The sequence below is a fragment of the Parus major genome, chromosome 1A, assembly GCF_001522545.3.
Source record: "Parus major isolate Abel chromosome 1A, Parus_major1.1, whole genome shotgun sequence".
In the NCBI taxonomy this organism is placed as follows: domain Eukaryota; kingdom Metazoa; phylum Chordata; class Aves; order Passeriformes; family Paridae; genus Parus; species Parus major.
In genome coordinates, this window is record NC_031773.1 from 46,455,787 (window position 1) to 46,480,918 (window position 25,132).

Below are 25,132 nucleotides of genomic sequence, written 5' to 3' on the forward strand. Positions count from 1 at the left end.
GTTAGATAAAAGGAATTTTGACTTCAGTCTTACATATTTTTACCATTCCTTTCAGCATTAGTGCTAGCTGTGCTTAAATACCTCAGGCTTGGAGAGTAATTTGAGATGTTTGAGTTCTTGATGATGTTTTCGAAAGCTCTTCTAGATGTATTTATTCTTTCTGTTTACTGATTATAATTAAAGAGCTTTTAAGTCTGCAGTTGATATTTAGGCATTAGAGTATTACAGCTTATAATCTTTTGTTTAACTAACACTGCATGTGCAAGAGTTTAAAGACCAAATGCAAACTGTTGTTTGCTTAAGGACTGTATGCCAAGAGCAGAGTAAATATAGTTGTGCTCTTAAGTACTTTGGCAGTTTGGATGCACTTAATCATTTAAAAAAACACATTTCTTTTTATAGAAATATTGTGTAAATGTAGGCCAGTCTAATTATAGTTAGCACTGGATTTGTGAAGAATGATAGTACTTCACAGAAGTACTCTGCTTAAGACCATGTATTGTGCTGTCATTTTCATTGGAAATAAATAGTATTTCTACTATTGGAGGTAAAATTTTCATTCTGTCTGGTCTCTAAATGCATGTCCCTGTGCTACATTCTGAAGTCTAGCCACCAAGAAGTTTGATTCCTCTGGATGACCTTGATAGTTATTTCTCTAGCTTGTGCATTCAAATTCCACACAAATGTTCTTAATAGCTTGACTTGCTTTGCATTTGTACTACACAAATATAGAAAATCATTTTGGCATGTGGTAGCATTTTTTCCAGTGAGAAAGAAATAAGAGAGTTAGAGAATGGTTTGGGTCAGAAAAGATCTTTAAGGTGATCTCATTCCAACCCCCCTTGCCATGGGCCGGGATACCTCCCATTAGACCATGTTGTGCAAAGCCCCATCCAGCCTGGCCTTGAACATTTCCATGTGATGTTATCACCAAAAAGGGAGTGTGTGGGGTATGGAAGTATTAGGGAAGCATGATGCAATTCAGATAGCTGACTGTCTGGTTCTCCTATCAGTAGAGGATATGTGGTGCAGAGTGAATTGAGTATGAGCCAACAGTGTGTTCTCATTTCAATTTAAGTATTCCCCCAAACTGACACTGGTGGAACCATAGCTGAAATAGGGTGTCCAGTTTTGGCTCCCTCTTCTTCAAGCTCAGAAGAGTTGTGGTAGCACTGGAGAGGCCCTCATTGATGGTGAGGATGGTGAGGGCCTGGAGTGCATGACCTGTGAGAGGAGATCAACAGACCAGGGCATGTTTGGTGAAGAGCTAAGCAAGAGAGAGTGTAAGAGCAGCTACTTGGAGAATAGTTTAAAAAAACGATGGAGCACAACTCTCTTCAGCAGTGCCAAATGGTACATTAAGGGGCAGTCGCTATGAACTGCAAGTTCAGGAAGTTCAAGTTCAGCTTGAGGAGGAAAGAAGTCACCACAGTGGTACAGAGAGGAATGGTAGAAACTGCACTATTGAATGTTTTTGAGATTCACCAGGGCAAAACCACAGATAATTTGAATAAGTTGTTATTGATGGTCCAGCTTCAACAAGAAATTGGACTGCACAGCCGCCAGAGGTCCTTTTCAGCCAGGATTTTGACTTGATGAGCTGAGTGTCAGAATAGCTGAGGTAATCAAGTTTTTATCACTGCCATCTCTTCTGAGGGTTAGTTCTCCAAAAGATAAAAAGGTGATTGCTTGGAACTGTGCAAGCCTGTCAGGTAAGGTTATCCTCCCCAGTCCCATTTAATATTCTGTAAAAGACACCCAGCAGATAGATTAAAATGAATTTGTGGTATGTTTTAAAATAGCATGTCACAGTATTTTAATATATTTCACATAATATTTTTCTATCTAAAAGTTTCTGAACGTAGCATTTTCCAGAGAGCTTTTTTCTTCCTAATGCATTAAGTAGATGTTCATCTCACAATTGCCATAGAAGATCAATACCACAGTTGCACATACAACTGTAAGACTGCTTCTCTAGGTAGGAATGCTACAGAGTCATAGCTCCATTGCAGCTGAATTCTTTTTCAGTTTCTTTGCTGGCACTTGAGCCAGTATCTTAAAAAATTATGCAGTGGGATATTCTGAGATTCTTTCCCCTTAGCTGTTAGGTGTTGGAATATTGTCCTTCTGCTAAGAGGAAAGTTAGTGGAGTACTTTCATGCTGGGTTAGCTCCTGTGTGTCTCTTCACTGCAAGCCAGAAACTGATAGTCTGAAGCCAATGCAGGTTAGTTCACATTTAGAATTTGTGTAGAGTCAGTGGGTTTTTTTTTAATATAAACTGTAGAAACATAGGAAACCCTATTAAAAGCTTGAATCTCACAATGTAGTGAGAACATAGCACTTGGATTTTTGAGCAAGTTTCTCAGGAATGTGTTCTAATAACTTCAAGGTTAAACAGAGGAAGAGTACACAGCTTTTGCGTGATCGTAAGCAGCTATATATAGATGCTATACCTTTGGCCAAGTATTTTTTTCTGCAGCACTTTGTTTACAACAAATGTGGAGCAGGTTTTATTTTCTCCTAGATTTACACAACCTCAGGATAGAAAATACTTCCAGCCTTATGCTGTTTCCTGCAGGAATACTAGCTCAATACTAATTAAAATTGAAGAGCAACATTTACATGGTGTTGTTGGGAACACTCAGTGCCTGATTATTTTCTTTACAGCATTTTCACCCACATGAAAAGTAAGCCTAATTCTGTTACTTGTAAAAGGTATTTAAGCAGATCTTAATAACTACTAATATCTAATAATACCTTCTGATTTGTGCAAAAATTGTGAATGAAAAGGCTATGTAATTTTTAAGAAACCTTGTTAAGAGTAATCTAGATACTTTGCTGTCTGCAAGTATCTTGCAGTACTTGCACTTTGGACTTTGCTGGCCTTTTTATAAAAGGATCATCAAATTATTTTGTATGAATATTGAAACAATAGATTTAGTCTAAAGTAGGACTGTAGTCTAAGAAAAAATATGTAAGTGTGCTCTTAAATTAAAACAGCTATGTTCTGGTTTTTATCATTTTGTAGGAAAAATTATTAAATACATAATCAATTTTTTTATTTTGTTAGGTGTTCTATGTGGTTAACAAATCTAAAGTTCTCTGGATAATTTTTTTCTTACTCTTGAATGTGTCTGTGGCATGCTTGCTGTTCTGTAATCCAACTATACCCGTTATGAACTACAACACTGTTCAAAACTCCTTTGTGCTATAACTGCAGTGTTATAGACTGTTTCTGGCATGGAAATTAGTCCCTCTATTAGATCAGAAGTTTCACTTACACCTCCAGTAGTAACAATTGCCATTTTATGCTCATTTGCCTATTTTTCTGTCTCCTCTAAATCCACATTTGTTGTGACTATGATGCTGTGTTCATTTAGTTAGTATTGGAGACTGTTCCATAATGACTTTTAACCTTAGTTCTGTGCTTACGATGTACCCAGTCTTCCTTGCATTTTGTTGGTTTTTTTTTTTTACTTAAATAACCTTTGCTGTTTGTTTCCATTTATTTAATGAAGTCTAGTTAGTTATCGGTCATCATTTCCTGTGGGTGGTGCAATGCTGACCTAGTTTCCAGTCACTGGAATGTCAGCGGGGCTCTTCTTGATTTGTCAAGGGTAAATGAACTTGCTCTGTGTGAAATGAAAAACAGAAGCAAAACTGGAAAAGCCCTCACATTAGTTCAGACTGTCATCTTTCCTTGAACCACATTTACAGCAGTAGGGTGTAAAGGTTTTTTCTTGTTGGATTGTAAGTGCATCTTCTAAGTCATGACTAAGAATGTACTCTTGTCACTGAAATTACTCAGTGGTAGTGGAGATGTGCATCAGTCTGTAAGTATTTGAAGTAAACAGATGTATACATGTCTGTAGGAATCTCTTTAGAGTCAAGTAGTTTATTGAACACTGGGAAATCTCTCATAATTGTGGACAATAAAAAAAGCTTGAACCAATCACAAAGCATGTTAGTTGATCAAAGGGCAGGAAGGATCTCACCTTTTGTTTTCAAAATGAACAACAGTGTATTTTCATCCAATAGCTTCAGTGAAGTAACCTGGCTGTTGAGTCTACAGAAGGACAATATGGGCTGCAATTGATAATATGTTTTATTTTTGAGGTTTTGAATTTGGGGATATGGTCTAGGGGTGATTATGCTGGTGCTGGGTTCATGGTTGGACTAGATGATCTTGAAGATCTCTTCCAACTTCGATGATTGTGATTCTGTAATTGTGTCTCACAGAATCATACAGCAGTTTGTGAAGGGTACTGCTACTTCAAGCTATTAGCAGCTAGTGTTAAACACAGCTTAGTGAGACCATCAAAATAGTCTCAAACTGCTAGGAATCCTATCATTTTGAGCTATGCTGGCATTAACCCTCTTCTTAATGCTTTGAAGTCTAGTTGGTATATTTAATTGAAGATTTTAAATGTGGTCCTCATTTTATTGTTATATATTCTCAAGAGTAAAATGAGTATTTACATATTTTCATCTTTATAGTGTAAGCTCTTTAACTAAATTAGTGGCTGATGCATGTACAGTTTTATTAGGGAAGAATGTTTCTGAGTGACTGCCCTTCAAATCTACTCTTTTATCTTGTGTTTTTTAGTTCTTCCAGGGTGTCTTCTCTGCCCATTAGTGCTTTAATGTCCTGATGAAAGCTTCTCAATTCTTCTTTATTCAACTTGTGTAAAGTCTTGATTAGATACAGACTTGTACTATAATGAATATTTTATGTAGTCACAAATAAACTAAAGCAGGAAAAAGTACTGTTCTAGTAAACCACAGATACAGGCAATATTTGTCAGTATTACAAGCAGTAAGTCATGTTAAGGAGGGTATCAGTGTGATTAGACAAATTTTCTTTTTAAAGTTTTCTATAAATAATAAAGCGATTTCTCCTTTTTAAGTAAATACTGTGAAAATTCAAAATAGCAGCAAGAGGACTGACTAACAGATTGAACAAAAGAGCAAAAGAGCAAAAAAAAGATGTAAACATCAAAGGTAGACAAGGCTTATTTAGGGAACTAAATTTGAATACTGCAGTGTTTAGGCCTTTCAAGGTTTTAGGATTTTTTTTATTAATAAAAACTTTTAAAGACTTTGGCACAGTGTTCCATTGAATTCATGTTTCCAAATTGCTACAAATATGCACACTTCATGATAATAGAATAAAACATTGTGGAGTGTGTCTGGGCAGAGGAGAATGTGGTGATGAAGGCAAAGAGAACTGAATGAGTTTTCTGCAGATTTGTTTGCATAAGCAAAAAAGGTCAGAGAAATGTCATGCTTGGAATATCCTCATGAGTCTGTAAATGGGAGAGGGAGGAAAGGATTGTAAAATTTTGTGATGCTTGAAACTGTGATTCAGAAATTAAGATTTCTGTTTGTTATTGTCTATATATTTTGTTTATTTTAAAGCAGATGGCAAGAAGCAGAAGCAGAACCAGAGCCAGGCACCTGTGACAGGACTGAGCATACCCACCCAGCCCTTGACTCGACCCCTGCAGCCTTTGCCACCTTTGCAGCCAAGCCCTGTGCAGCAGCCAGGTGTGACAACAAGTGGCCCTTCCCAGACCACCATCCATGTATTACCCACAGGTAATTTCATTGAACATCACTTTGTGAGTGCAGTGGCTGCTTTTTTCCTTGAATTCGACTGCTGTGTGCTCTACACTGTGATAATATTTAATAAAAAGTGAATATTCAGAATGTTTGAGTCACTTAATAATCTTCCATTCTAGTCAGTTTCCCCTGTAGCACTTTTTGTTTTAAACAGATAAAGGGGAAAGATAGTACGATTGATTTGGAAACAATTCAGGATCAGTGTAATTCCATGGAGAGGAGGAAATCCTGCTAAGGATGGTCATGGAAATTATTAAAATACACAATTGTTGGTAAAAATGAAGGAGAAGAAACTGTACCTCCTTTAAGTAATGGGGGAGAAAACATCATCTGTAGTAGTAGAGATGGTCAATGACACCTGTTTCTTCTTCCATCATGGCCCAATCTTTACTGCACACAGCTTATATTTATATGGTTATCAGAAGGCACCATGTTTAATTCCAGATGGTTAGAACTCAGTTCATTGGATGGTAATGGTGAGTGTACATGTCAATCAAAACTTTTCTCTCTAACAATGTTTACATACTTTTTCTACTGATTCTTACAGAACAGATGCCTTGTTGTTACAGGTGCACTTGTTTTTGTCCCCAAGAATATTTTGTTATATTAATAAACTTTTCATTTTCAAGATGTTTTTGCATGGGAACTTACCAGGCTAACTGCTGGCTATACTTAGCCAAAGTAACAAGGCCTGAACCATGATTTTACAAGGCCTTTCTTTTGTAAGGTTTTACCTATACGTGACAGGTATCAGCATTGCTGCTATGTCTGTTCCTGTGCACTTGGCAATTAATGCTTTTGGCAGAGGGAATGGTTAACATTCAGGCTAACATTGAAGTTCTAGCCCTAGGTACATACTACTTTGTAGTGTGATTGTTTTCCCTTTTCTAAAGAAATGTAGATCCTCTTTTTTATTTTCTTTTTTTGAAATTCTTTTTCTGTATATGATTGCTGAAGATTAGTTGACATTGGAATGATCTTATGACTGCTGTGTTCTGCAGACTCTTTGGTAGATTTTATATTCTTCCACTGTCTTTTCACGGAGGACCTTTGCAGGGAGTGGAGGAGATACTATACTTATCTTTTCTGTTAGGAAGCTGTATATATATTGACCTTAATATTTCAGGTGAAAATACTGTTTAGGCTGTTTTCACTTTTCTTGCAGTACCCAAAGCAGACAGAGACGGTTTTTATTTTACACAGCTCAGATGAGTCAGTTTCCCAAAGGAGATGTGTACTCTGGAATAGGCATATGGCTTTGAGTCATGGAATTCAGGTTTAGGGTGTGCTCTGTCTTTTTTTTCAGCATCGACAACAGTGAATGTAACTCATCGGCCCGTGGCTCCAGCTGTTCCCAAGCTTCCAATCCCAAGAACCCCTGGTAATCATCAAGTGGTCTATACCACTATTCCTGCGCCACCCGCTCAGAATCCTGTAAGAGGAGCTGTCATGACCAGCCCAGGGTTAAGGCCAGTCACCCCACAGACTGGAGGTAGGGGATGGTTCCTTCCATGCGCTTCTTACCGTGACACAGCTTGGTACGTTATACCTGATGGATTTAGGTTTTTGATTTGGGTTTGTTGTTTGGTCTTTTTACAATGCTGATCCTAGTTAGAGAGGTTAGGGTTTTTTTCCCCAACTTACAGTCTTGAGAAAATTCTTAGGCTACTAAGAAATTCTTGCAGCTATGTGAATGAGGAAAAATTGGATTTAAATCATACCAGCCACCAGCTCTCCCAATTAAGCATCTGTGGTTGACATGCTCCATACTTTACAAGGCAGTGGAAGTAATATGACAAGTGCCACTGTTCTGAGAAAGAGACCATTTTTTTTATTATGGTGGAAGTTTAAAACATACTTGCGTAGAAAATCATGTTTGATTTCCTGTCTAAAAGTTACATTTGTATCAGGCATCCTAATGCAGTTCATTTACAATCTCTGATGTCCTGTGTTTAGCAGATTTCCTTCCTTTCTTAAGGCGTGAAGAGATGAAATTTCTCACCGGATGTATCAGAAATTGATACATGCTTGAGTTTCACTGAGTAAAGATGTTGGCAAGTTCCCCTTGACTTTGCAAATGCATACCTGATACCTTCTCCTGGCAGCAAAATTCATTTTCTGAAATGAGCAATACATGTCAAAAATAAAGAACTTAAATGATATTTTGTTACAAAGTGGTGGATTTAAACTGTTTATTTTTTTTTTATTCCCCACAAATTTTACACTATGGTTATTTTAACACCTTTATGTTTAACATAAATTTCCCTGTTTTATGAATATGTGCCTACTTTTGTGATACTCTGGTACTGATGCTGCTACTGATCTACATTGGTTTAGATTATCATTGCAACAGCCTTTAGTGCCAGTAGCAGATGTTTCTTGAGTAAGATTGCTGCACTTTGTCTTTGAAAAACTGACTGTGAGAACTCCTCCAAAGTGTTTTGTAAATTGCAGTTTTGTACTTCTGCCTCAAGTGAGTAGTATCCCTACCTAGAAGTGATGCTGTGTTTGTATCTTCTATCTTATTTGAGGCATTTCTGACCATTTGCAGATGGTGGTAATTTCCTGAGACAGAACTACAGTTATACTAAACCAGCTTATCTTACCAGGTTCTCACAGAGGAAAACTAGCCAGCTCAGGTGACACTATCCTACAGGAGTTTGCACAGCTTCATCAGCTTCTTAGAGAGATTCTAGTAAGAAAAATATATAAAGCACCTACACAGTGTTTAGCACTTTATAATTAAAGCATTAATATTTAGCACTCTTGAGCTCCCTGCCTTGGACTCACAGATTTCACAGACTTCTGACACTCATCCCCTATGGATTGTGGTTTAATGAGTGTTTATAAAGAGAAGAAATTGCCATTCAGTAGCTGTGGTTTCCTGATAATGTGTTGCTCAGTGAGCTGGTCTTCTGGAGTATTAGACTGCTTCAGTCTCACATGTGTGGAACTAGGGCGTCATAGAGGTTGCCCCAAATCTTGCATTTCTAGACAGAAATGGAGGGAAAACCTGGGCAATCCGTAACGAGCAAAAGCTTTGAGTTCACAGAACATACAAGTTCCAACAGTGAATAGATAAAGTGTTACTTAAGAGAATTAGATGTGGTATAAAATGAATGAAAATTTGATAGCTTGCAAGACTTTTGGCTATTATTTACAAGGCTATAAAACTGTCCAGTTTACTCCTGCCAGGCAGGTCAGTTTGCTGTGGGAATGACTGAAATGGTTATGCCTGTGAGTAGCGTCCATCATGAAGTCTGTTCTCTGAGGGGGGACAAGCTTCTTGGACAGTGACTTAGCTTTCTTTGCTTTCAGTGCCATCCACAAAACAGCCTTTTGAGTGGATAACATTTGCTGCAGGAGCATTTCTCTTTTCCTTTCTGAATCCCAAAATGATGTAATTGTTCTTCTCAGAATTAAGCTCCTTGTATCTCCCACTTGTCCTCAGCCATTTCTTTCATGCTGCAAAGTGCTAAAACAACATTCTGTCCCCTCTGCAAACACAGGCACTTGCTGTCTCTCACTTTTACAGCTTCAGGGGATGGCAGGTGATTTTGTTGTTATGCAGTGCTTCATCAGTCTGCTGGCAGCTGGAGCAGTCTGTCTGAAATTTGGCTTCATCCAGCTCAACCAAGGAGTTGTCTTCCAGTGTTCTGTTTGGCTGGCTGTAAGTATTGCCAACTCACAGTGTTGGTTGTGCTCCTTGCAGGTGTGACCGTGCGAATGCCTCAGACAACCTACGTGGTGAACAACGGGCTGGCTCTGGGCTCTGGAGCTCCTCAGCTCACGGTGCACCATCGACCACCACCAACGCACACTGTGAGTGGGGCTTTCCAACCACCTGATGCTATGTACAGCCTTGTCTCTGAACTGTGACTCTCAGGCTGCTCTTAGTGTGAGCTGTAGAATAGTGAAATGCCTTGTTGACACTTCTCAGTTGATTCTCATGCATGGCACCACCCAGTCACCTACAGCAACTGCTGCCCAGAATGGTAAAAGCTGTGCAGTCTGTGAGCTCACCCTGGCCTTCTCCAAATTACCAGGAGAGCATACTGAAAATTGGTGCATGAGTTGTCTGCAGGTGACTCATGGAGTCAAGGGTACAGAAGAACTGCCAGTAAAAAGTTTAGTCATGGTTTGGCTATGAATTGGATGACCAGTTTTCAGTAGAGCTGTTTGCAAGACTGAGGTAGGAAAACAAGGAACAGACCAAATCTCCAAGGTTGCCAACTCCCAAACTACAGAGGTTTTTAGTCAGTGTTGAGGGTGATTACTTCTGCATCACCTAAAACCCCTTTTGGCAAGAATTTGAGAATTTTCTCTGACTCGTTTAATTTCATTTCAGATACGTTGCCTGTAACTCCACTGTTGGGCAGTCACATTACTTATGGTGTCCTGAAATGGTACATATATTACCAAGAAGGTGGCTTACCATCCTTTCAGTCTAGACACCATCAATTTAATGCACTCTCCAGTGACAAATAACGAGAATAAATGAAGCAAATATCACACAGAACACTTAAGATGCCAAAAAACTACTCCAGATTCCGACCTGAAAGATCTCAGGCTTGAAGCACTGCAACCACATTCCTACATTCATCTTAGTTATAATGAGAGACCTAGGACTGTTTTTGCAGTATAAAAAATAAATATCACTGGAAAGACATATTTGTGCCCTCATTTCAAAGTTTTCAGTAAGGTGAGGCTGAGCTTTTGTGATCAATTTAAGGTGGGATCTTAAATTCTATGTGGCATCACTGCCCTTTCTTCCATTTGTGACTGAACACCTGTCTGTAGATAAGATGAGCTGTCAGCTTAATGCCCTGCCTGGGGTGTGGGTAACATGGGAACAGCAGCTCAAACGTAGATTGGCTCAAAGTCATTTTGGACCTGCTTGCTCAGTCCTGGTAAAGGGCACAGTGTTGAGTTCATCCCCTCCTGGCTGGAAGCCAGGAAGATACAGGGAAATTAGTGATCATTTGTACAACTAGGGATTTATATGAGAATAACTTAAGAATTTATGGTATCCTTGATCCCATCCCTTCTCATCATTTGCTGCAGTTGCCTTGCCTCTGCACACAGGACTGAGAGTTGTGATGGCTGGGTGATTGCAGGCTCATCTGCTTCCAGTTACCTGGGGAATGATGAATTAAAGCGTCCTTTCATTACTGCAGATTCTGACCTTTCCCTTATTGTTCTCACTGCTTAGGAGCCACCACGCCCCATACATCCCGCCCCACTTCCAGAGGCACCACAGCCACCACGTCTGCCCCCTGAAGCTGCCAACACTTCTCCACCTCAAAAGCCACAGCTGAAGCTGGCCCGGGTACAGAGCCAGAATGGGATTGTGCTGTCATGGAGTGTGATGGAGGTGGACCGGAGCTGTGCCACTGTGGACAGTTACCACCTGTATGCCTACCACGAGGACCCCAGTGCCACCATGCCCTCGCAGTGGAAGAAGATCGGGGAGGTGAAGGCGCTGCCGCTGCCCATGGCGTGCACTCTGACACAGTTCGTGTCCGGCAGCAAATACTACTTTGCAGTCCGGGCTAAGGATATCTATGGACGCTTTGGACCCTTCTGTGACCCCCAGTCCACAGATGTGATCTCTTCCCAGAGCAGTTAAACGAGCTCTTTGGACCCTTTAAACCTGTCCTGCTATCAAGAATTACCCCAATTTTGGGAGGAATTGATCCCATGCATGTAATTCACCTTTAAAACCACTCTGTGGGATTATTTTAGACAGCTGTGTGATACACTACATGCATTCAGAACCAAAAGAAAAATAAAGTCTGACCTGCAGCAAGAGAGCCTGTTTTTTCTAAGTAGTTCATGTCATTGGCCATTTGAAAATTTTTGTTTTCCTTCCATGACAGGTGTTCTACCTAGGTACCTACTATCCTTTATCCAAGAGCATCCTGAATGCCTGAGATTCTGCATCAGAGTGGAAACTTAATAGTAAATTGCAGTTTGTCTGAAGTAAAACATACACATCTGTGATGTCTATTGAGACATGAACACAAGGGCAAGAATGATCTGCCTCTTGCCCCCAGCATTCTGTGAGCAGGTTGTGACATGAAGGGTGATTCAAGGTCTTTTTTTGTACTGGTACATTGAGTGATCTGGTCTTACCTTGCAAACTGTAATAAGCTCTCTGAGGGGAGGAGGAAAGGGAACTTGAGTCTGGCCAGGAACCCGTGTAAATTTGGAGGTGCTGGAAAAAAAAAATAATAATCATCCCACAAACCTCCTACCTCTTCTAAGTAAGAATGCTCCTCTATTTTCACCATCCTCCCCCACTCACCCTGGGAGCATTCCCTGATCAGATCTGAAACTGGATTGTAAAGACTGTATTCACACTTCCCTACTTCAGACTATTTCTCTGCCCCTCCCCTCATGCATCCATCCCTATTTTTTAGATTTATTTTGTGCCTTAAAGAATAATTTCAGAAATAAAATGTAGCCAGATACCTTGTGCTTTTCTTTTATTTGCTTGGAGTTACTTTTCCCTTTACCCTTCTAGTCTTTTATTAGTGCTTCTCATTTTCCAGGCCTGCAGTAATTACTATTTCTGTAAAGACAAGAAAGTGTAACATCTGCTGATGGTGAATTTGTTCTTATCCTGCAGTATCACTCAACCCTTTCCGTACTGTAATTCTTGAGTAGTTGTTTTTGTCCTATCCAGAATATTGAGTATACAGACATTATTTTCCTCCAGAGCCTTTTCTGGTTCTTTTGGGAAAGCTGTATGCTGCAATTCAGCCAAAGAATAAACCCCCGTGGCACGGTGCCATGAAAGCTTCTACCTGTTTGCACTTGTTTGGATGCTCACTGAGTACAAAAGGAGGAGCTGGCTTCCCAGTGTGCTTCTCTCTCCCCTTACTTGCCTGCCCCTGCAGAAAACAAACCACAACCAAGGGCGGTTAGAAGCCATTTTAGACACTAGCCGAAAACTTGTGAGCAACTGCAAATGTTAATAATGCTTTCATGATGCTTCTGAGCTGAGAAAAATTGGTGCATCTCCTTGGCTGTCATTGACACATTAAATTTGCTTTTTGCAGAACAAAACTGTAACGCACCTGGACAAGAAAGTAGATGCAAGGTGTTCATTTTGGCAATTTTCAGTTGCATTCATGCCCAGTACAACCAAACAGTGGGTTTAGAGGGGAAATTTTTATTTTTTTTTTTTAATCCACCATATAGTAAAGCTGCAGAGTATGACACTTTTTCATTTCAATGCTCTGTCTCAAAACCAACACGTTGAAGTGTGAAGCAAGATTGAAATGTCAGAGAAGTTAAATCTCCAAACAAGGCAGATGAAATATGCTGTGAGATTATGGGTTCTGTAGCTGTTGTTCTTTTAGAACCTTTACACTGAAAGAAATGACAGTGTAGACCTCTGTCTGGTTTACTGTGCTAATGTAGCCGGGAGTGTCACTTCTCTCAGGTGGATATTCTCTGTATGGAAACTTGCATTTAAAAGTATAGCAGTTCTGTTGATTTAGGCAAGCGAAAATTCTGGCTAAATCCAAGTATCCTTAGAGAAGGTTCATGCTGTGTATGAACAATGTGTAAACTTTCCTTTTAACTGCAGTTGTCCCTGTATTTCTGGTGCTAATTATCAAAAATGCCTTGAACTTTTCTGTGTTTAAGTAAATGTTTTGTTTGCTTATTTCAAGGAATAATTACTTAATAATGCATTTAGTCTATTTATGGAAATAGACTAAATTTGAGGTCTTATAAAGAGCTCTGTAATAGAGATTAGAACAGTTCATTCTAGTTGATGGCTGTCAAGTCCTTGGACAATTTTTTGTTAATGTGTCTTTGAGGTGGTACCAAAGAGCCATTGGCCGTATCAGTACTATGAAGTTTTACGGTTTGAAAGTTAAAATAAACATGAGGATACAACCTAGAACTTACTTCATTTATTTAGTTGTGATTCCAGCCCAAACTATATGTGAGCTTTGTTACAGGTTGAGCTTCCATTTCGATATCCCTTGCTTTTAGGTTTGTCTCCTTTGGGATAGGCAGGGAGTGTAAGTCCTGCATTAGAGTATTTTCTTTCCTCCAGTGGAGGTATTTATATGGGATGGTCTGTCATTCCATTTGGAGGTTTTGTGGGTTGCATCATTAGAGAAAGAAGACTCGTATCATGAGCTTGCTAACAAACACGAGTAGTGTTTAATTCCTTACCTCACGGCAATTTTTCCCATGTAGTCGAGTAGCTGATGGTTTTATTATCCTTTACCTCTCAGAAATATTAAAACTATTGAGAAACTTTCTGCTAGCAACAATCAATCAGAAACAATTTGTTTCATTTATAGACTTTATTTGAAAGTATTACCAAAATATTTGGCAACATTCAGTACAGGTGTGTTAATACTGTGATTCTAGACAGGTCTCTTCATTAATGAAAAGTGTCAGTTGCTGAGGCCTTCCAATAGTCCACTTTTAAATATGCTAAAAATTTCTGTATGGCTTTTAAGTGGAAGCGTTTGGTTTGGTTTCTTCTCTGCACTTAATGCAAGTTTTTCCATCTTTCAATAGCTTGGTATAAAGTTGTTCCTGACTCATGTCTGAATTCTGTGATTTTGTGTTTTGCTGCTGCCTCTAAGTCCATGACATTCCAGCAGTACCACCTTGAACTGAGTTGCCTATCTTTTAGCAAACATGGCACTGATTACAGGTGTGCTTTTTTCATCCTCATTTACTTTTTGGTGTGTTTTAGGTTTGGGTTGTTTTCTCTGTGTGATACAAGGGCATTGGGGATGTCCAGGTTGAAAGTAATTTGAGTTAGTTCATCTACTTGGAGAGGAGCCCTGCTGTGGAGTGCTGATGGCAGAATGTTGTTCTGCATTTCTCCTAGTTAGAGCTTCACTGGCCTCTTATGTTGCAGTATGGCTAAAAAACTTCATTGGATATAAAAACATACATGCTATGAGGGGGTAGACTGCAGGTATGGCATCTGTACTGTCTCCAGTGTCAGCTTCAGAAAACACAAGGATGCAGATCTCTCAGCTTGTAATTATTTCCATGCTCTAAGCAGCTTCCCTAGGCATTGGTCTGCCATTGCTCCTTGGAATTGTTTGTGCTGCCCTTGGCCACAATAGATTATCGAGCACAAGCACTGAGACAGACACCCATTCCCAACATTTTTAGCACAAGGCTGGAAACACCCATGGGTGTTCTCCCTGTAAAATTAAGAGGTCTTACCCTGCTTCCTTTGAAAACAAAGGCAAAACCCCTCAGTCTTCACTGGGGCCACAACTCAGCTCAGTAGTAGGACCTGAACATCATTTTGTATTGTAACAGAAACAGCCACTTCAGCCCTTCCTGGATGCTGTTCATCTTAAATGTACAGTAAATAAAAAACAATATTATATGTAGGGATAAGTCACATCTGTTCCTGCTCCCAAGACAGCCATTTTCCAGGATGAGTATTGCATACACTGTACAAAAGCAAGCTGTGATTCTGCCTTCTTATACACCCTTTGAGTATTCTCCTTTTGTCAAAAATATCTATGCAGATATTTTAAATAAAAGCATGATATATTAAATATATATTTTTTTAATTTGTTGATTTGGGCAGGGGTGGGCATTGTATGAAAAGACTGTAGGGAGAAGAGATCAAATGATACTAAGCCAGCCCTGCCATGCAAATCTATTCCCTTCCAAATGCCTTCTGAGAGGAGAAGGAAAAAATTAACAATAGCTAGGAGAAAGCAAATCAGTGATTTTTCTTTTTCATCCCTTTTAAGTTAAAAAGGCATCTTTCTCATTATCGTTATGCAGGCTGAGCATTCTTTTCTTCTCTTTTATATACATATGTCTATATATGTATGTATAGATGTGTGTGTGTGTATACACACATACATATATATATTTGTACTGCTGTCTTAAATTAATAGGGTGTAGCTGTAAATAAGATAGCTGAGTAGTAGTTGTTCAGGAATTCCTGTTCAGCTTTAGTAATTTATTGGCTAACAGAAGTCAAATGTGCAAAATCCTTTGTTGGAAAACTCCAAATTTGATTTCTTGTTTTGTTTTCCACCTGGACTTGTAAATACAAAAGAAAAAATGTAGGACTGATTTAATGTCCAATTTAAACTGGGCTGTTGCCACTTTCCCTGTTTTTGTATGTACTGTAGATTAGTGTGTGTCTGTGTTAACTGTAGTGGGGTTTTGTCTGACAAGCCTGGAATTTATACTTTGAAATAAAACTACTGGGTTTTTAACATTTTTGAGTCATTTGTGCTTAGTTCCTGACACCTCAGTAGGCAACTCTCAAAAAAGAGCCCAGAGCCCCTGCTCCTCCTCATTAGAGGTGTTACCAACTTGCTCAAGTTAGATTGAGCAGCAAGAGTTTGGCCCTTCGTCATTCGCAGGAAGTCAACTGCATGGTGCTGCCCTCACAGAACCAAAAAAACCAAAGCAAGGCTGTAACTTCTGCAAAGCTGTCTTCCATGCATTTCTGCAAAGTGTGGACAGACAGAATAAAGTGACTTGCACCCTACAGTTGCCCCAAATGAATACAGGAATGCAAATCCAGTTGCTGCTGCTGCTTTCCTTGCCTTCCAAGATGCTGGGTTTGATCTCTGAAGCAATGATCATTCTTTTCAGCAAGATGCTCTGGATAAAGTACCAGAGTTTTTCAGAGCACCCTTCAAGCATGGGGGCCCACTCACCTGGCCAGGGAGAAGCTGCTGTGCTCAGCACAAAGTGCATCACTTAGGCATAATGAAATCATGATTAATAAAAGCGTGTTTCAGCTCAGGCATCATGAAGGACTCTGCCTCCTACCCAGCTGCTTTAAGGGCAGAAGCCAGGAACAGCAACTTGTTTTGGACCAATAAACAGCTGGACTAGAAGACAGTCTGGGAAAATCTACCTCTTGGACCCAGCTACCAAAGTGTAGAGAACTCAAAGTCCTTAGAACATGGAGTTACTGATATGCCTACCCTGAGTTAGTGCTGAGCCTGTACTTCAAGGGCATATAATTAATTTGTGATGGTAATAATTAGTTTCCATGCACTTACTAAAATTTGCTTCAAGTCACTGACCAGAAGATGATGGACTCTTGTGAAGTGATGCCTCAGCACAATCCCACTTGAAAGTCCTGAGTTTCTCAAACTGCCTATTTAGACTAAGAGGTATATGTACAGCACATAGTGCAGAACCTATGTTTTATCATCAAACACAGCTTAACTACTCTGCTCAAGCACTGCAGTAATTGCAGTTCCTGCTAAGTAAAGCAAAGTGAGAATGTGAACGTGTGAACTCACTGTTTGCTGCGGGGTAGCTCTGGCACACACTCCATAGTAGGTCTGGAAAGAAGTGCTACAGCCCCAGAGCAGAATGTACCAAGAGCAAAGTCCATTTCTGCACACCACTGCTGCTTCTACTAAGGAAACTGAAAAAACCCCAAATGTGAGCCAGCAGCACTGTCCAAAGGACAGCAAAGGACTGCTGTTGGTTTGTCCTGAAGTACTGTGCAGCCTGGCCTAGGCAGGCTGATAAGACCTTGCCCAGGTGGCTCCTGCTCCAGAGAGAGGATGCTGTGACAGACTATGGCCCCTGTTAGACCTGAGGCTCTACGGGGTATGACCACTAGAACCAGGAGGGGTGAGTTTGCTGCTGAATTTCAGAAAAGGGGGATGGGAAAGCATGTGAAAGCTTGCATTTTGACGTGACAATTTTGACCGTCCTGCTGAGAGGAATCATTTCCTCTAAGCATTGACTGAAGAGGATTTTTTCATTATGGCAAGAGAGATTTTATCACAACCACCTCCCACTTCCATCTCCCCAACTAGTCCCTCTTTAGCCAAATCTAGAAACAAGTTAAAGAGTCAGAAGACACAGGACTTGGAAAAAACCTGGAAGCAGGGTACAAAAAAGGTGGCAACTTCTGCCACAAATCCTCTGCTTAGAGTATACCTTCCTTTTTTTTATTCCAAGTAGGGTCTGGGGAAGGAAATAAGATACTCAAAGAGACCTTTAAACTTCATGCAGTTGCCTGTCAGTTCTTTTGCACCTGCCTACAGGGCCATGCAACCGTACCAAAACCTCCCCTGGTCCCTGATGTAGCTGTGCAGGGAAGAGGAGTTGGACCCAGCTTCTGTGGTCAGGACTGGCAGATGAATCCTGGCTGGCCTGGCAATAAAGGAAGCACAAAGGACAGCACAGCAAGAGGAATGCAGCAGCCTTTAGCAGCACAACCATAGGCAAAAAAACAGTCACAGTCACATGGATTGGAGTCCTAAGACTCAAATAAATAGTAAAGTAAATACTTTACTATTTAGTGTTTATTTAGTAAGTAAATACTTACAGAAAGGGACTCAAAAATGGAGCTCTGTTTTCCCACAACTCAGGATTGGAGTATAAAGCAGGTCATACCTTAGAGTAGGAGGCTCAAGGTGAGAGAAAGGCAGAGCTGCCATTTCCAGGCCTATTTGTCATGTCATGGACAGGTCACAGGTGCCACACAGCCCTACTCCCTCCAGGTGGAAGCATCTAGCTGTGCCCCGACTCAAGAACACTGTTCAACTGCAGTAATCCACTGGAAATGTCCTGGTTCCTGGGACAAACTCTTAAACAGTACTTCTCCATTTGTATTTTTATATAAAACTGTGAAAAAAATCAGTAAATACATCCTGCAATGTTGCTGTGTTGTCTAGGAGTGAGAGTGAAGTTAAGCCATCCTCCAGCCCTTCTGGGCTTCCAGTTTCAAACAAGCAGCTGATTCTTGGTCCTCTGCTTGCTGGCAGCTCAGATCCTTGCACTGCCCTTTGTGACCCAGCTCCATTCCTTAAGTGTCCTCCTTAATGCCTGCTGCAACCTGTTCAGTCTAGGTCAATTCAATCCAATCTGTGGTAGTGGCTCCACCACCATATGGATGATGTCTCTGCACACAGCATCTCACACCTACCTCCTACCTCAGCAAACAAATTACTTCAGTCCTTTCATGGACTTTTCATCAACAACAGCTTTGCTGTAACTTCTGGTCTCCCTCCTCCCTTGGCAAAAATCACCCTTACTGTGACAGCCAAATAGTTAGGTAGAACCTCACCCATATTGCAGTAACATGCTCCCTTCCCCATCACACAAGCTACACTCTAGAGGCTTCATTAAAACCTCACGCTGCTCATCCTTCTTTACCTTCCTAAGACAGGGCAATGCTGTGCACTATTTAGCTTGGACCATTCAAAGACATGAGGAAAGAGCTGTTTATTTTGTTTTATTTAATTATACATAGAACATCTAGCACAAAACAGCCCAGTGACGCAATTCCTTGATGTAAATACAGGTAACTAAGAGTAATGTGCACAGCCCTGGCCCTCACAGCCATTTCACTGTCACATTCCCCTGTCACATCTGAGAGAGCAGGCAAAGATGGCACTGAGCAACTGCATTCCAAGGGCTGATCCATTCCAAGAGAGAGATCCCTTGTAAGAGATCCATTGCATCACATTTCTGTCCCTGCAGCCTGGGGTGGGGGCACATCCAAAGCATCAGGCTGCTTCCCTTCACCCTCTTTTGCAGCCTGACATCGCCAGATGCTTTGGCCACACAAAGCAAGGTTTGACACTGAATGCCACTGAAAGTCACATCCTGTACAGAACAGACTGATCTGACATGGAGAACACAAACTTGATGGGAAGCAACTTGCAGCACACTACTCAGACAAAAGGCAGACATCAAGCCAACACTGAGATAAGGCCTTCATGGCCCAAAGCATGGCCAACTGTGCTTGGCCCAGCCCTGGAGACAAGGTCCTATGTTGCCACTGGAAACAGATGACTCCCACTGGTGGCACTGCTCCTCACTCCTGCTCTTGGAACAGCTGCAATGATGGCTCAGATCAACAGAAAGCAGTGCCACCTGCTTCTCATCAATCCTAGTCAGAAGAAGGGCCACCCAAACAGCTCAGAAGAAAGGAACGTGCTTTGGGCTACAGTGAAGTAGCCAGTATCAATACAAAGTGCCTAGCAGGCAGGACATGGGAAGGCAGGTATAAGGCACAGGGATGTGGACATTCAGGTTGATTTATTACACAAGAATAAAATTTCCATTAAAAAAAAAAATCCACTTGTGGATACTGATGCTGGTTTTACAGGATCGGCCTCATGGTGACAAAATCGAAGTTGTATGACTCCGGCAGGCCCTGGTGCCGCGTGCGGTTGAACCGTCTCCAGCTGAAGACGGGGAGACCGCCCTGCACTGGAGGGCCATTGATGGCAGAGGCTGTGAAAGCTGCAGCCAGGCGGAAATCCGACACCTGGAACAAAGGACAGGAACCCGGGGCAAAAGGGCAGTGTGAGGGTTGACACATCCCCATCCCAGACAGCAGGAACAACTCTGGGAGATTTGATAAGGTGAGGGAAGTGAGCAGAGGGAAACAAGCACAGGCAGCAATTTCTCCCCTGCACAGAGGCATCTTCAGCCACGCAGCAGCCAGTGCTGAAGGGCAACAGCAAACCACAAGCCCACACTTGTCCTATAGCCCTTGCACTAGCCAGGCTCAAAGAGCCAGAGTATCTGCCTTTAGGACAACCCTCCCTGCTTTTATGGGGCTGCAGCAGGCAGATGAGGGGGTCTGCCCTAAGCTCTGCTGCATCTTGAGTACTTGGGCCATCCCCTGGGGCATGTCAGGGTAATAGGGGAAATGGAGAAAGGCAGCAGAGTTAATACTGCTACCCAGGCTCTGTGCTGTTCCTTAATTTTTTCCAGTGAGGTCTTCAGCCTGCTCCATCTCCCCAAACTCAGCCACTAAATTTGTCTGTAGAGCTTATAACTAGAACAGGTTTGGCCTGTGCTCTGGGTTATTTCCTTCAATGCCCCTCTCAGGCCCCCTGTTCCACCTCCAGCCCAGTCCATTCCCCTTGCCTAACCATGCTGGCAAAGGCATTGCAGCATGCACTGACCACTCCCTTACCAGACCCCTCTACAAAGCCATTTTCTGCATTCCTCTTGTATTAGCCAGCTCTGGGACTCTCCCACTACTGTCCACTGCAACACACAGCTGGCCAGACACAGAGATGGAGATACCAAAATAGTCTCCCCAGGCCCATCCTAGCCACCAAACTCAATCCAGAAATGTAGCAGGCTGGAGCCCACAGGATAAAACACTGTACATCTTCCCAGTACACCAGGGCTGCACAGCTGCTCGCTTGGGCATTGCTCTTCATGGTGAAAATACCATATAACCTGCCTAAAATAAATGCTGCTTTCTCCATGACAGAGGGTCTAAGGATTTTCCCACATCTCCCTAAAATGCAAAGTGATCTTCACCAAACTTTCCAGAAAGCAGTTTCGTAGAGAGATGGAGCCCCAGAGCAGGGTGGCTTACTAGAGAGCCAGGCTGTTGTAAATGTAAACCTAAAGTGAGACTGCAACCACATCTTGTGGGCTCTGGGAGGCACCCACAGAGTCCTAATGAACAGGAGGGCTGAGGCTGTACAACAGTCTCCTTCCCTGAGTGAGCTGAAGATTCATTTCCTGCTGTAAGACTTTGGGGTTTAAGCCCTGAATACCACAAGCTCCCCTGGATGTAGTTGTTTCATACACCTCTCCCTGTATCCCCTGCCACTGTGCCAGGACTGATGTCAGGAACAGGAAATGACACTCTGCACAGAATTCCCATCCAAGGAGGTGCCCAAGCACTCGGACAGCATGAAAAGAGGGAACAGACATGCCTGGCCATGCTTGCCCTAGTGCAGGGAAACATGCTACAGGTCTGACAGGAGCACAAACAGGCTGCAGCAAACATTCAGCAGATGTTGAAATTGAGGTAATTTACCTTGGAGTCATAGCAGCCTGCAGGCACCGGTAAAGAAGGATTCAGGTCTTCCCGGCAGCAAATGGTGTTGCAAGGATTGTGTTCAGCATAAGGATCACGCTGATAGTCTGGGGTGAAATGTGGTGGGAAGGGCAGAAAGAAAAGAAAAAATGTTAGCTCCCTCACAAAAAGCTGATGCCAAGTACTGGAGCCACTAAAAGCTGGGTAACTGCACTCTGTCACATTGCTTTTAAGCTTCTCCCTCGTTACCAGCTACAGGTCAGCACTCAGGACATTAAGTAGACAAGCTCTTAATTCAAGACCATACAGCTACTTCTGCATCCCACAGGCACCACTGCCAACCTCTAACCACAAAAGCTGCAATTCCATCTGATGAAATTCCACATGATGAAAGCTTGTAGAAACTTTGTTAGGAGACAAAGGGAAGTGGCAGGTTGCGGGGCAGGGGGGGGGAGGTGGGGGGGAGAGGAGGAAATGCAGCAATGAGCCTTTGTTTTCCTGTTTTGGATAAAACTAAGTGTCAAGGAGCAAAACCTTTCAACACCCACTGCAGCAGCTGCAAGCCAGGAGGGGAAGGTGGTGAGCTCAGCGTCTACAAGCATGCTGCTACTCACAGCCCAGACAGGAACGATACCCCACCCTGGGAGAGGCATCCCAAACCTCAAGCCCAGTAATCAGCAAGCTCCCTATAATTGGGAATAAAAATATAGCATCTAAAGCTATCAGTACTTTCAGATGGGCTTAGCCAGAAGTTAATTAAGCTGGGTTTAATCCAGTTAAGGAGAACCCAGTCTGGAAAAAACAGAGCATTACCTACTGTCCTGGTTCAACCCCTGCTGGCAACTAAGTACCACATAACTGCATCCCTCCAAACCCCACCCCTTATGGGATGGGGAGAAGAATCAGAAAAAGGTAAAAAACAGGGATTGAGATAACAACAATTTCAGTAACTGAATTAATAATAAAAAATCAAAAGAAGAGGGAGGGCAAGAGAAATAAACCCTGAGAGAAACAAGTGATTCACAATACAATTGCTCACCACCTGCTGACCGATGCAATTCCCATGACTGAGCAGTGATCAGCCCCTGCAAGCCAATTCCCACAGTTTATACAGTAAGCATGAGGTTCAATGGTATGGATTACCCCTTTGGCCACTTCAGGTCAGCTATCCTGGCCATGCCCTTCCAGCTTCTTGTGCACCTGCCCGCTGGCAGAGCATGAGAAACTGAAAAGTCCTTTACTTAATAACTAAAACATCAGAGTTTAAGTAATACTTAAACTATCAACATTATTCTCACACAAAATCCAAAACACAGTACTCTATTAACCACTAAGAAAATTAACTCTATCCCACCTGAAAAAGACCATTTGCCAGAACATGGAAAAAGACCTTAAGTTTTACGCTAAACTATCTGGTCTGATCACATCTAACTGTTGCTTAGGATTTAAGGCTTTCAAGACTGACAGGCTGTAGATGTATTAGGTGATAGTAGTCCATGAAGTTTATTGGAGTCAGAAGCTTTCTGGAAAAGTCAAATAACAAACCCAAGGAGCCTTGTTCTTGACAGAGCAATTTTAGCCAAGTTTCCTACCTCCAAAATAAGCTTGTGTTACCTTTTTGCTTTCTGCATTTAGGACAATATAACTGATCTGTATGTGAAGCTGCAGCTTCCCACTATAATCCAAGAAATAAAAGTAACACTTTATTAATATCAGCTCCACAGCACACAAATGTGTCTTACTGTTGTATCTCATGATGTACTTCATGCTTTCCAAGTTGGTCACCTTGCCCTGGTCTCGACGGAAGATTTTTGCTCTTGGAGCAAGCTCATAGGAGAAATCCATGCCATACTTGACAACATATGATGCATAGCCACTGAGATTGTAAATCTTTTCATGGAAAGGGATATTGTAGGAAGGCCAGTAACCTGACAGAGACAAATCCCAATCTGTTAATCACTTGGAAAAGCTGAATGCTCTTGCTTGTATCAGAAAAGAAAATAAATAATTTTCCATGTTGCATTGCCTTAGCAGAATGTCGAGGAACAACACAGAAAACTGGTTTGAACACAACAAGGCAACAGTCACTGGCATGACCAGGGTTGACTCCCAGTGTAACACCACTGGAGATTGTGCGTACCAAGGCAACCCGCCCCCAGACTTCCACCCTCAGGACTCATCCTGCAAAACAGCTGAGATCAGACTCACAGGAGCCTGAACATGCAGCATGGCCACAGCCCTCTTGCAGAGGTTTCCCTGCTGAACCTCAAAGGACTGCAAGACCATTTACCTGCACCAAACTTCAGTGAGAGGCCTGAAGTCACTCTGGTTTTGCCCCCTTCCCATCTCACCAAAGCAGAACACCACACCATGCTGACACACACAAACACAGAGACCACAGAGCTACTTGGGGTGAACAGGAGGCAGGCCAGCACACACATGCTTTGTACAGTGGGGGTTGCACACAGTGATAAAGAAAGATGAGGGATTGCTGCACATTTGCCAGTAGCTGCCTTTGAAGGTTAAGAAGTGATTGATCAGCAGAGCAGAGCCTTACTCTAACTTTTCCAAAAGCAATCCTGCAGTTTCACGAACTCTCAAGAGCAAAGGATGCCAGGTAGGATGGGTGACATAAAACTGCCTGAAAGAAGACCACTGTGGAAAGCTCTTATAAAGAGTCAGACCTTCCAGGTAAGAATCTGAAGTAATTATTATTTATTCCAGGAAGTCCTGGAATAAATAAGGATACCTATACCTTTATATACCTTTAACATTTATTTTTTTTCTATTTTTTAGGCAGCAAGTATGCAACATGAGCTAGGCCCAAGAGGTGCACACTTTCAAGTTGTCTCCAAAGCGCTAACATTCCCTGTTGTTCATTCTCAAATCACATGCATCAGGATTTGGCTTAGAGATTTACTATCTAGGCACTGGTAAATGTAGGCCTCCACATATTAGGATCAGCCCAGCACAGTGTGAGGAGTCTCGTGTAAGATGCTTAGGAAAATCAACTGGAAGTCACTGGGAGCAATACCCACAGATACAAACCAAAATTCCTGAAAGATGCAGACAGCATAAGCACTGGAACACTGAGTGGAGGCCTCACCAGCTTGGGTTCTGCCTAGGATAGGGAAGACAGGAATACCCTGTCTGCTGGCATTTGCTTACAGGACCTAGAGCCTACCTGAAGGAAATAGGTTGTGTACAGGCTGTGTTGTAATACAGGCGTCCTCCAGAAATGAGCAACTTGCCAGTCTCTAATGACGCAGGCCGGAGGATACAGATACATCAACTTCCAAACTAGTAAGGTTTAGCTGTGATTCAAAAAGGTGCTACTGTCTCACACAAGCCCAGTGTGTACAGATGAACCCTTTCTCCCACCTGGAAAAACCTTTTGTTAAAATTGCTAAAACAGAGGAAGCTCTTGAAGTTCTCCTCCAGCAAGAGCTCTTCTGTGTCACAGGCTCTGCAAGACTGCAAGTCCCATGCAGAGAGTGCAGCAGTCAGCCTAAGCCAGGCTTTACCCAAGGGCTGCTATAAGCCAGTGAAACCTGGCAGGGTGCACACTGACAAAAAACAAGTCAAGAAAGACTGTGAGGTTGAAAGGAAGGGATGACATGAAGGCAGCAAAAAATCTCTGAATCGAAATGCTTTCCTCCTCTGCCCTTTGAGAGCAAAAAGTATCAGCAATATCGAGAGACAGAGCAATA

General features: G+C 41.9%; 2 protein-coding genes and 1 long non-coding RNA gene across 25 annotated transcripts in view; 1 reads left to right on the plus strand and 2 right to left on the minus strand.

Annotated features, from left to right (window-relative positions):
* ATF7IP (activating transcription factor 7 interacting protein) overlaps positions 1–15,863 on the plus strand; it is an 84,314-nt gene extending 68,451 nt beyond the window's left edge. For 19 of the 22 annotated variants that reach the window (XM_015627117.3, XM_015627121.3, XM_019006592.2 and 16 more), the window contains 4 exons: positions 5,420–5,599; positions 6,930–7,115; positions 9,336–9,445; positions 10,836–15,863. In XM_015627117.3, the coding sequence (XP_015482603.2) occupies positions 5,420–5,599; positions 6,930–7,115; positions 9,336–9,445; positions 10,836–11,252 (893 nt within the window). In that variant the 3' untranslated portion in view covers positions 11,253–15,863. Of the gene's footprint in view, positions 1–5,419; positions 5,600–6,929; positions 7,162–9,335; positions 9,446–10,835 lie in introns of all 22 variants that reach the window. The other 3 variants (XM_019006590.2, XM_019006595.2, XM_019006596.2) reach the window with 2 other exon arrangements.
* On the minus strand, positions 7,435–12,189 carry LOC117244417. 2 transcript variants are annotated; one of them, XR_004497455.1, is made up of 3 exons: positions 12,098–12,189; positions 11,759–11,840; positions 10,606–10,760 (listed from the first exon to the last, which is right to left on the minus strand). It is a non-coding gene; the product is annotated as an uncharacterized LOC117244417 (long non-coding RNA). The 2 variants fall into 2 exon arrangements; XR_004497456.1 differs by lacking the exons at positions 10,606–10,760; positions 12,098–12,189 and adding an exon at positions 7,435–7,741 and having other exon boundaries at positions 11,759–11,842.
* A 2,972-nt stretch (positions 15,864–18,835) lies between the features above and the next one.
* PLBD1 (phospholipase B domain containing 1) overlaps positions 18,836–25,132 on the minus strand; it is a 37,884-nt gene continuing 31,587 nt past the window's right edge. Inside the window, exons 9-11 of the mRNA XM_015627146.3 lie at positions 23,165–23,350; positions 21,423–21,529; positions 18,836–19,901 (exon numbers count right to left, since the gene is read on the minus strand). Coding sequence (XP_015482632.1) covers positions 19,734–19,901; positions 21,423–21,529; positions 23,165–23,350 — 461 coding nt within the window. The 3' untranslated portion in view covers positions 18,836–19,733. The remainder of the gene's footprint in view (positions 19,902–21,422; positions 21,530–23,164; positions 23,351–25,132) is intronic.